This window comes from Monodon monoceros, unplaced genomic scaffold (assembly GCF_005190385.1).
Source record: "Monodon monoceros isolate NGI ecotype Baffin Bay Population unplaced genomic scaffold, NGI_Narwhal_1 Super_Scaffold_13, whole genome shotgun sequence".
Taxonomy (NCBI): domain Eukaryota; kingdom Metazoa; phylum Chordata; class Mammalia; order Artiodactyla; family Monodontidae; genus Monodon; species Monodon monoceros.
The window spans coordinates 42,429,739-42,440,464 of NW_021703769.1; the positions used below are offsets into that span (position 1 = coordinate 42,429,739).

The following is a 10,726-nucleotide window of genomic DNA, read 5'->3' on the forward strand; positions in this document are numbered from 1 at the left end:
CTGGGCTAGATTGAGCCTTCGAGGCTAAGGAGTCAGACCCATCTGCTGGCAGGAGGGCTGGGCTGCCGGAGGTCTCCGTGCCCGCTGGGCTGCTCAGCATTCAGCCGCCGTCACGGCAGGAGATGCCGCACTTAGGCGGGCTGCTGCGACGTGAGCTGGCGCCCCTTTTGAGACTTAGACGGGGACCCCCATGAAACACACCTGGATGAAAGTGTGGAAAAGGGAAGTAAGAGCTTCCAGGGCGCCTAGGGACCCTCTGGGTGTGTGGAGGTGAGGTGCACACAGAGCCACGGGGAGGGAGGGAGTGGTCACCGGTGCGCCATGAGTGGTTCCAAGGTCACAGGTCTAGCAGGGGAGCCAGGCGTCCAAGAGGGCACTTACAGGGGTGCCATGGACTGGGGCACCCGCACCGGCCTCTCCACGGCATGGGGTTCTCAAGGTGCGGCAACCAGGCGCCCCCAGAAGAGCATACAGGTGGCTAGGCTTCTGAGGCCGGTGCCCGGGAGTTCTGAATATCACTTCCCCACATTCTGCCAGTCCAGCTTGGATTCAGGGCAGGAGGGGCTGCCGTCTGAGGGGCTCGCTGCCCCGCCCCGGCATCCAGAACGCGAAGGCCCTGGCTTCCCGGCTGCAGTGGCCCCGCTGCTCTCCTGGGGACGTCCCCCTTCTCACGTGGCAGTTGAGCAGGGCTCTCCGGAGGCAGCCCAGCCTCCACCCGCACCTCATTTCACAAGGAGGGGGCTCGGGGCACTCAGTTGGGCGGTGCTGATATACCACCCAGCCAAGTGGAAAGCGGGCGGCGAGGAACCTGGGCAGGGGGTGTGAAGAGCACTTTCGGGTGGGTAGGGGCGCAGACACGGGCCAGAGTGACTGCAGAGGGACCGTCTGAATCTCGAAAGTCGGGAGGAGGCTACATCTGGTGGAGGGTGTGTGGGAACTATCCACCCCTCTCTTCATCCCAAAGAGCACGGTAGCTGCCCTGCTGGACCCCTGTGTATGGGTGTGTCTCTGGGGGGACCCGTCCTGGAGAACCGCCTGGGGTGGCCCCTCAGACACGCAGTGACATGGGACGGTGAGGGAAGTGGGGCTGCGGGCTCACAGCCTCGCCCTTGCCTGGCATGGCCGGTGCCCTCCTCTCCAGCCTGCCCTCGGCAGGACCCCTGGCAGAGCTGTTGCCTCTCCTGTCTGTGGGGTCTCAGAGGGAAGTTCTGTGTGTTCCAGACGAAGCTGCCAGAGTCCAAGTGATAGAAGTGGTGTTGAGATCCGGCCTCCCAGGTGGTCCGTCAGGGGAAGTGGCCAGGCTCTGGACAGCTTGGTACCAACGCCCCAGTGGGTTCTGTGCCCAGGGAGCGAGTGCTGAGGTCCATCCACACCTGCTCCCAGCCCCTCGCTGATCACTGTGTGACCCACCTCTGGGACCCCGGCCGCAGCCAGGTGTCAGGAGCGTGAACTCTTCACTTAGAGGAAGGCTGCCGTACACAGCTGGCGTGGGTCACAGTATTAAAGGAATTACACCCCAGTAAGGTACCCGGAAGGTAAACATGACAGAAGGTTACGTAACCCAGCGGGAGGTCACGTGGAGGATTACAGGCAGGCCTTCCTGGCTCTCACTGTGCAGAAGCGCCAGCTGCATGGAATTTGGGCGTCAGAATTCAGCTAAACGGGCTCTTTAGAAATCGTGGGTTTTGCTGCAGACACTTCCCTTGTGGGGTGACCTTAAAGGTAGGGATGCAGTCTTCTGTGCCTGGTAGTGACCCGGTAGCTCTGGGCAGTCACCCCAACACTGGGTGCCTTCTCCCCGGGCAGCTGTACGGGGCCACCACGAGGCTGAGGCTGGCCCAGTCCCAGCACGCCCACGTGGTCCGGCAGCTGCAGGAGCAGATGGAGCAGCTGCTGGAAGGGGAGCGGCAGGCGGCTCGGCAGCTCCAGCTGGAGGAACGGGTAAGTGAGGACAGGGGCCCAAGGGCCGGCTGAGGGTGATGGGGAGGGTAAGGTTGGCTCTCTGGTGACTTAGCCAAAAGCTGCCCAGGTGCCCAGGGGAAGATGGCCCCGCAGATGTCCCACTACGTGAGGACTGGTTTATGGAAGCTATGGGACCCAACTTTCCCTGAGAACTGGGGGGCGTTGAGCAGCCGACCCAGAAGGCACCCCAAAGCCCCCCAGTCTGTCTTCCGGGCTGCACGTGTCTGCAGCCAGCCACACAGCCACACACACGGTCCCCGCTTCCAGGCCTGAAAGATGTTGATAGAGGGGCCACGAGGGAGGTGACGGGCAGGGTCCCTGCCTGTGTAGCCCTGTGAGAGTACAGGCAGGTGCAAAGGTCCTGAGGTGGGCTGTGCTCGGCATGTTTAAAGGTAGCCAGGGCGTGGGGGGCGGTTGGACAAGAGGTCAGCGCAGTGACAGCACAGACTTGGGGAGCCCGGCTGTGTGCCAGGTGCTGCCCTAGGCATCTAGGCACATAGAAGCAGAGTCACAGCCTCAAAGGGCAGCAGGACAGTGGCTCAGACCACGCACTGCAGGGATCTGGATCCTGGCTGCACCACACCAGCCGAGTGACCTCAGGCCAGTTAACCTCTCTGTGCTTCCGTTTCTGTCAACTTCTGGTGGCAGCAGTTCCCACCTGAAAGCACCCTCTCAGGCACCAGTGAGTGAGCACCTTAAAGTGTAAGCCTGTGGGGCACATCTTGGTCCTCAGAGTTCGTGAGGTGGGGGTGGGGGGGCCAGAGGGTGAGGCACCTTCACGAGGGAGGAACTGGCGCAAGCCTGCAAAGGTGGGTGAAATTCGACGTTTGTAAAACAAATTCTAACGAAGACTAGCCTTTCAGCATTGTGCAAAAACGTTACGCTGGAGAGACAGTTAAGCTGTGAGAGATTATTGACAGAACAAAGAAATTTAGTCAGAAATCCTTTAGAAAGACTAACGTGTTTAGGGAAACTCACCTGAGTCATTTAGGACTCAAAGGACAAGTCCTAGCACAAAGCAGTCTGCTGATCTGCTTAGACTACAATGAGAAATGCAGCTTTGTGGCTTGTGAGACATTTCTAACCGTCCCTCTACGGATGAAAGGTTATCCACACGCTCAGATTTGCACACGTCAGCTAATTTCCATTCTAAAGTAAATAGACCCCTGATGATTCTTTTTAAAATGTACAGTGTTCGTCTCTAACCTCCTTTTGTGCAGGAAGCACATGAAAAACAGCTGAAGGCCGCAGAAGAGCGGGTGGAGGAGGTGGAAATGATTTTGAAGAACGTGGAAGCGCTCCTCCAAGAGAAGGTGCGTGAGCTGAAAGAGCAGGTGAGTGATGACGCCTCGTTTGGGCATTCGAGTAGCTGATCAGGGAGACATAACCCAAGAGAACCCCATGTCCTGTGGAATCACTGAGAGGTGGAGAGGAGAGAGGCCATTGCTGCCCTAAAAGTTCTACTTGGAGCTACAGGAAATGAAACATGAGAATCTGTAGAAATACTTTTCTTACACAGCAGTCAAGTATGGTTCATCTGCGGCATCCGGAGCTGCAGGTCCCCAGGCAGCGTCACTCTGTGCGGGCCACCGGCTCCTGACCACCCCCGCATCTCTGCAGCCCCTCCCCTGCCGGCACTGCCATCCTCCCACCCTCTCTGTCCCTGGTCCTCACGTTCCTTCCCAGCAGTCAGACTCGGTGACTCCCGCAGTCACTCCTGGCAAAACCTCAACCCAAACCCCAGGTGAATCCTAAGGCTCCTGCATGTGGAGGTGCCAGGGTGGCCGGGGAGCTGTCCCAACTACACCCTCGCCCCCACTGCCCTCTCCAGTGGGCCCTTGCCCTCCTGTCTCTGACCTCCAGCACCTCTGCCCTCAGCTGTGCTCTGTGCTTGTTTCACTGGAAGACCAGAAGTGCCCAAAGAAATGCATGTGCCTGTGTCCCCTCCCCGCCGCCCCAGCCCTTCCATCCTCTGGAGCCTTGTCTCAACACCACCTTCCAGAGCCCTGGTCCTACCAGCTCTCTGCTCCTCTTTACAGGAGTCCTTCAGAGCTGTCTGTGCCCTCACCTGCCCACCCAAGTCCAAAACCTTGGAGTCCTGATGGACCCCTTCCCATCTCATCCTTCAGCTAGGCCTTCAGCGTGGGATACAGAGCCCCCATCTCTTGGGTCCTAACAGCTGGTGTCCTTGTTTCCTTTGATGTGCTTTCAGCGGCAACAGTCACCTTCAAATGTGACGGAGGTGTTGGCCCTCCTCCACTCAGAAACCTCCAGTCTTTCCACATCCCTCAGAGTAAAAGGCAGTTTTTACAGTGGTCTTCAAGGTTCTGCAGGACCTATTCCCCTCCCCTTGGCCCCCTGCCCAGCCAGCATGGCAGCTCTGACTTCCTCACAGGCCTCCTAGCCATTCCTGTCATCCCCACATGTGCCAGCTCTGCACATGTGGAATGTTCATGCCGGACAGCCTCACTGACTTACCCGGTGCTTGATTCAGCTCTCCGTCCAAATGTCAACATACAGAGAAGCCCTCTCTGTTCACCTCAGTCTCAGCTGTGTGTCCCCTCCTGGGTTTTCTGTTAGCAGGTCCCACCACCCAACACTGGTCCACCACCAGTCCCACCATCCAAAACTGCGAGCTTGGTTCTGGTCTGTCTCCTTCCATTGGAATACATGCCCTGTGAGAGCAGGGCTGTTGCTAGGGCAGCACCTGGCCAACGGAGCTGCTCAGTTAACTACTTGAGTGAATGTATGTAGGGCTGACTCACGAAGCGCAAATCTGGGACCCCTGTGTCTTAGCATCCTGACTAGTGTGGCCTGTGTCCCCATCACTGAAGCCTCTACAGCTGCTGTGTGTGTGGTGACCACAGTGCCTCATTGTGTCCTGGGTGACGGGATGGGCCTGCAGAGCACACTGAGATGAGCCAAACATTTTGGGTACTCTTGACAATTTCCTTCCTTTTTGAGGCCTACAGATTTTGGTCTTTTTGTCTTCATTTTATGGTAAAAATCAATTTGTGCAAAATTGGCTGAAGTTTTCTCTACCACATAGTTCATCAGATTCTCAATTTCCTCTCTCCCGCCAGGATAACAAAAATTGTCATTACATCCAATATTTGCTTCCAATTTGTTAAGAATCCCCAAACTGTGGTTTGAACAACGTGGAAGACTGGGAGGGGCAAGCCGGTAGCGTGGCATTTCTGCATTAGATTCACAGTGCAGTGTGGCTTTCTCCCCTGTCCAGTTTGAAAAGAATACACGATCCGATTTGCTGCTCAAGGAGCTCTATGTGGAAAATGCTCATCTAACGAAAGCGCTTCAGGTCACTGAAGAGAAGCAACGAGGTGCTGAGAAAAAATCCCGATTCTTGGAAGAAAGAGTTAGAGCTCTCAACAAACTACTCAGTAAGATCGCTTCAGCATCTCTCTCTGTGTAGACTGCTTTTCTTCCTGGAGTTCATTCTGAAAGAACATCTTTTAAAAGTAAACCACTGTGATGCCATAACGTCTATGGCTCATTGGCCGCACACCCCTGGACAGATGAGCATTATGACTCTCTGTTCGCCCCACAAGCATTTAATGAAGGTCAACTATGTGCCAGATGCTGGGGAAACAGACATGTTGGAAAAGACTATATATTTTTTTAGTGGTCCCTACGTAAAATTCCTAAATTTGCTGCTTGCTAGTGGAACAGGTTATGGGGGCTCTCAGCAAGGTAAATGGTAAAATAGTTTTAATGTTTTACTTCTGACCTTGGCTACAGAGACTAAAATGCAAAGTCAGGGCTCTGCAGTTCTGCCATTTCACTGTTGCTGCTCTGGTTGAGTCACTGGCATTCTCCATAGTGGGTGGATACAGACACTCCAGAAATGCTTCACTTCCTGTGACTGTCAACTGGCGATGAGGGATACAGGAGGGGAAGCCCCTTTGTTGGGGTCAGCTCCACTGCAGGGATGTTTGGACCGTGCTTGTTATTTTAGGGCTGTGGACTCAGGGAGGATGGTTTCTATTGTGAATGCAATCTTTTCCTCATTGAAGTGTCATCACACTGGAAAGTATATTATATGTAAAAAAAAAAAAAAAAAAAAGTATAGTTTTATATCCAAAATATACATAAATTATGGCCATTTGGTTTATCAGAGTAAACTACTGTAATATGAAGAGTCACTGTATTTGCAATAAAAGTTCTTTTCTATTAAAATTGATTTCTAAGTGTTTTTTTGTTGTTATTTTTGGCTACATTGGGTCTTCATTGCTGCGCTTGGGCTTTCTCTAGTTGTGTCGAGCAGGGGCTACTCTTCACTGTGGTGAGTGGGCTTCTCATTGCGGTGGCTTCTCTTGTTGCGGAGCATGGGCTCTAGGCTCTCGGGCTTCAGTAGTGGTGGCTTGCGGGCTCTAGAGTACAGGCTCAGTAGTTGTGGCGCACAGGCTTAGTTGCTCCACAGCATGTGGGATCTTCCCAGACCAGGGCTCGAACCTGTGTCCTCTGCGTTGGCAGACGGATTCTTAACCAATGCGCCACCAGGGAAGCCCCTAAGTATTTTTTAAACTATAAAATATTTCAAAGATATAGAAAAACAGTTTCATAAGAAACATTCATATGTATTACATAAACATTCAGATGTATTAAAAACATTGTTACAACATTTTGGATAAAAGCGCAGTCCCTGTTCTACTGCAGTCAACCTTCCTGGAGGCAACTGCTGTCCTGAAGCTGCTGCACCTCCCCACTATCTGTCTGTACAGTCATTGTACATATGCCTGAACGAGAAAAACCTTAAACCACTGGAATAGATGGAAAGATCAGATCCTGGATAGGAGGACTCAACACTATAAAGTGGGTTCTTGTATCCACGCACCTGTGGTCAATCTATGACAAAGGAGGCAAGGATACACAGTGGGGGAAAGTGGTGCTGAGAAAACTGGACAGCTACATGTAAGAGAATGAAATTAGAACACTCTCTAACACCATACACAAAAATAAACTCAAAACGGATCAAAGACCTAAATGTAAGGCCAGAGAGAAAAAACTCTTAGAGGAAAACATAGGCAGAACACTCTTAGGGAATTCCCTGGTGGTCCAGTGGTTAAGACTTAGCTCTTTCACTGCCATGGGCCCTGGGCTCGATCCCTGGTCGGGCAGCTAAGATCCCACAAGCAGCACAGCACAGCCAAAAAATAAATTAAAAAACAAAACAATGCTCTTTGACATAAATCGCAGCAATATCTTTTTTGATCCACCTCCTAGAGTAATGAAAATAAAAACAAAAATAAACAAATGGGACCTAATTAAACTTAAAAAACTTTTGCACAGCAAAAGAAACTTTAAAACAAAAAGACAACCCACAGAAAGGGAGAAAATATTTGCAAACAAAGTGACCAACAAGGGATAATCTCCAAAATACACAAACAGCTCATGCAGCTCTATGTCAAAAAAAACACAACCCAATCAAGAAATGGGCAAAAGATCTAAATAGACATTTTTCCAAAGAAGATATACAGATGGCCAAAAAGCAAATGAAAAGATGTTTAACATCACTAATTATCAGAGAAATGCAAATCAAAACTACAGTGAGTTATCACCTCACACCAGTCAGAATGGCCATCATCAAAAAGTCCACAAATGATAAATGCTGGTGAAGGTGTGGAAAAAAAGGAACCTTCCCACACTGTTGGTAGGACTGTAAATTGGTACAAGCCTATGGAGAATAGTACGGACGTTCCTTAAAAAACTGAAAATAGAACTACCATATGATCTAGCAATCACACTCCTGGGCATATATCCGGAGAAAACCATAATTTGAAAAGATACACGCACCCCAACGCAGCACTATTTACAATAGCCAGGACATGGAAGCAACCTAAATGTCCATCAACAGAGGAATGGATAAAGAAGACATGGTACATATATACAACGGTATATTACTCAGCCATAAAGAAGAACAAATAATGCCGTTTGCAGCAACAAGGATGGACCTAGAAATTATCATACAAAGTGAAGTAAGTCAGACAGAGAAACACAAACATTATATGATATCATTCATATGTGGAATCTAATTTTAAAAATGATACAAATTCTGTTTACAAAACAGAAACAGACTCAGATTTTGAAAACAAACATATGGTTACCAAAGGGGAAATGTGGGGGGGTGGAGAGATAAATTAGGAGCTTGGGATTAACATACACACACTACTATACATAAAATAGATAACCAACAAGGACCTACTGTATAGCACAGGGAACTCTATTCAATATTCTGTGATAACCTATATGGGTAAAGAATCTGAAAAAGAATGAATACATGTATATGTATAACTGAATCACTTTGCTGTGCACCTAAAACTAACAACATTGTAAATCAACTCTACTCCACTAAATTAAAAACAAAAAATGTAGGTTCTTCTAAATTAGAATTCAAGACCAGAATGACATCTGGAATATCCCAAATATTTGGAAACTGAAATTACCCACAAAGCAATGAGGAAATTAGAACATATTTTGAATTAACTGAAAATGAAAACATTAAAATTTGTGGAGGTGGAGTAAAAGTGGTACTTAGGGGAATATTCATAGCACTAAGTAACTGCATCATAAAAAAAAGGTCTGAAATCAGTGACCTCAGCTACCACCTTAGAAAAAGAGACAATTAAAACCAAAGTAAGCAGAAGAAAGGAAATAATAAACATCACTAGGAATAAGGAATAGAAGAACAGGGGTTGGCAAACTTCATGCTGTATGTGAAAGCTAGCTCCATGGCCTGCTTTTGTGCTACAACTGAGCACTGAGCAGCTGTAACAGAGACTATGTGGACTGCAGTCTAAAATAAAGTTTGATGACCCTAATAAACTAAAAGACAAAAACTCTATGATCATCTCAACAGATGCAGAAAAGGATATGACAAAATCCAACATCCATTCCTGATAAAAACTCTCAGTGAACCAGGAATAGAAGGGAACTTCCTTAACCAGATAATGGGCATCTACAAAAAACTCAGAGTTATGTTATACTTAATGATAAAAGACTGAGTGCTTTCCACCTAAGATCAGGAACAAGATAGGGACTTCTGTTCAAACCACTTTCATCCGGTACTCTCCTAAAGGTTCTAACTAGTCCAGTTAGGCAAGAAAAAGAAATAAAAGGCATCTAGATTAGAAAGGAAGGAATAAAACTTTTGATTCACAGAAAACATGACCATGACGTAGAAGACTTGATATAATTTACAAAAAAGCTATTCGAACTAAAAAGTGAGTTTAGCAAGGATGCAGGACACAAGTTCAATATCAATTGTATTTCTATTTATAAACAATTAGAATTTGAAATTTAACAATACCATTTACAACAGCATCAAAACTATGAAATGCTGGCAAGAGATATGATAGACCTGTATACTGAAAACTACAAAATATTGCTGAGAGAAAAGGAAGAAGACAAAAATAACTGGGCTGTTTATGGGCTGAAAGGTTCAATATTGTTAAGATGTCAATTCTTCCCAAATTGATACACAGATTCAATGCAGTTCCAAACAAAATGCTACCAGGTCTGTTTTTGGCAGAAACTGACAAGCTGACCCTAAATTTCATATGAAAAGCAAAGGACTTAGCACAGCCAAGACAAATAAGAAAAAGTACAAATTTGGAGCAAACTAGATAATGCTATCTATTTCTAGAACTATTCTAATCACCGACCTCAGCTTCCACCCTAAATAACTAGAAAAAGAAGAAATTAACCCCAAAGTAAACAGACAGAAGGAAATCATGAAGATCACTACAGAGGTCAAGGAATAGAACAGGGGTGGGCAAACTCCATGCTGTGGGTGAAGCCCAGCCCCAGGGCCTGCTTTGTGAATAGACTGCTTGGCACAGCAAACCATTCACTTGCGTACTGTGAGGACAAAGGTACTACAGCAGTTGAATATCCATATACCATCCCCACACCCCTGCCGTGACCTTGGAATCCACACCTTACACCATATACAAAAATTAACTCAAAATGGATCATAAACTTAAGTGTAAAACCTAAAAGTTTCCTTCTAGATGAAGGAAAAAATTTTTGTAACCTTGGGCTGGAAAAAAATTTCTTAGATATGACTCCAAAAGCATAAAAAAACACGAATAAATTTGATTTTATCAAAACCAAAAACGTCTACTTTTCAAAAGATTCTGTTAAGGGACTTCCCTGGTGGTCCAGTGGGTAAGACTCTGTGCTCCCAATGCAGGGGGCCTGGGTTTGATCCCTGGTCAGGGAATTAGATCCCGCGTGCATGCCGCAACGAAAAAGTCCGCATGCTGCAACCAAAGATCCAGCATGCTTCAATTAAGACCTGGCGCAGCCAAACTAAATAAATAATTTAAAAAGAAAAAAAAAAGGCGGGGCTTCCCTGGTGGCGCAGTGGTTGAGAGTCCACCTGCCGATGCAGGGGACACAGGTTCGTGCCCCGGTCCGGGAGGATCCCACATGCTGCGGAGTGGCTGGGCCTGTGAGCCACGGCTGCTGAGCTTGCGCGCCCGGAGCCTGTGCTCCGCAGCGGGAGAGGCCACAACAGTGAGAGGCCCACGTACCGCAAAAAAAAAAAGAAGGAATAGACAGACAAGCCACAAACTGGGAGAAAAATCTTTGCAAAGCATATATCTCATAAAGGACTTATATCCAGAATATATAAAGAACTCCCAAAACTCAATAAGAAAACAACCTAGTTTTTTAACAAATGGACAAAGATTTAGACAAACCAACGAAAGATACACACGTTCCAAATAATCACATGTAAAGA

At 48.2% G+C, this 10,726-nt stretch overlaps 1 protein-coding gene across 2 annotated transcripts in view; it reads left to right on the forward strand.

The window, feature by feature from the left end:
- NINL (ninein like) overlaps positions 1 to 6,046 on the forward strand; it is a 120,007-nt gene extending 113,961 nt beyond the window's left edge. For both annotated transcript variants that reach the window (XM_029220129.1, XM_029220128.1), the window contains 3 exons: positions 1,807 to 1,941; positions 3,183 to 3,296; positions 5,204 to 6,046. In XM_029220129.1, the coding sequence (XP_029075962.1) occupies positions 1,807 to 1,941; positions 3,183 to 3,296; positions 5,204 to 5,395 (441 nt within the window). In that variant the 3' untranslated portion in view covers positions 5,396 to 6,046. The remainder of the gene's footprint in view (positions 1 to 1,806; positions 1,942 to 3,182; positions 3,297 to 5,203) is intronic.
- Positions 6,047 to 10,726: the final 4,680 nt, after the last annotated feature.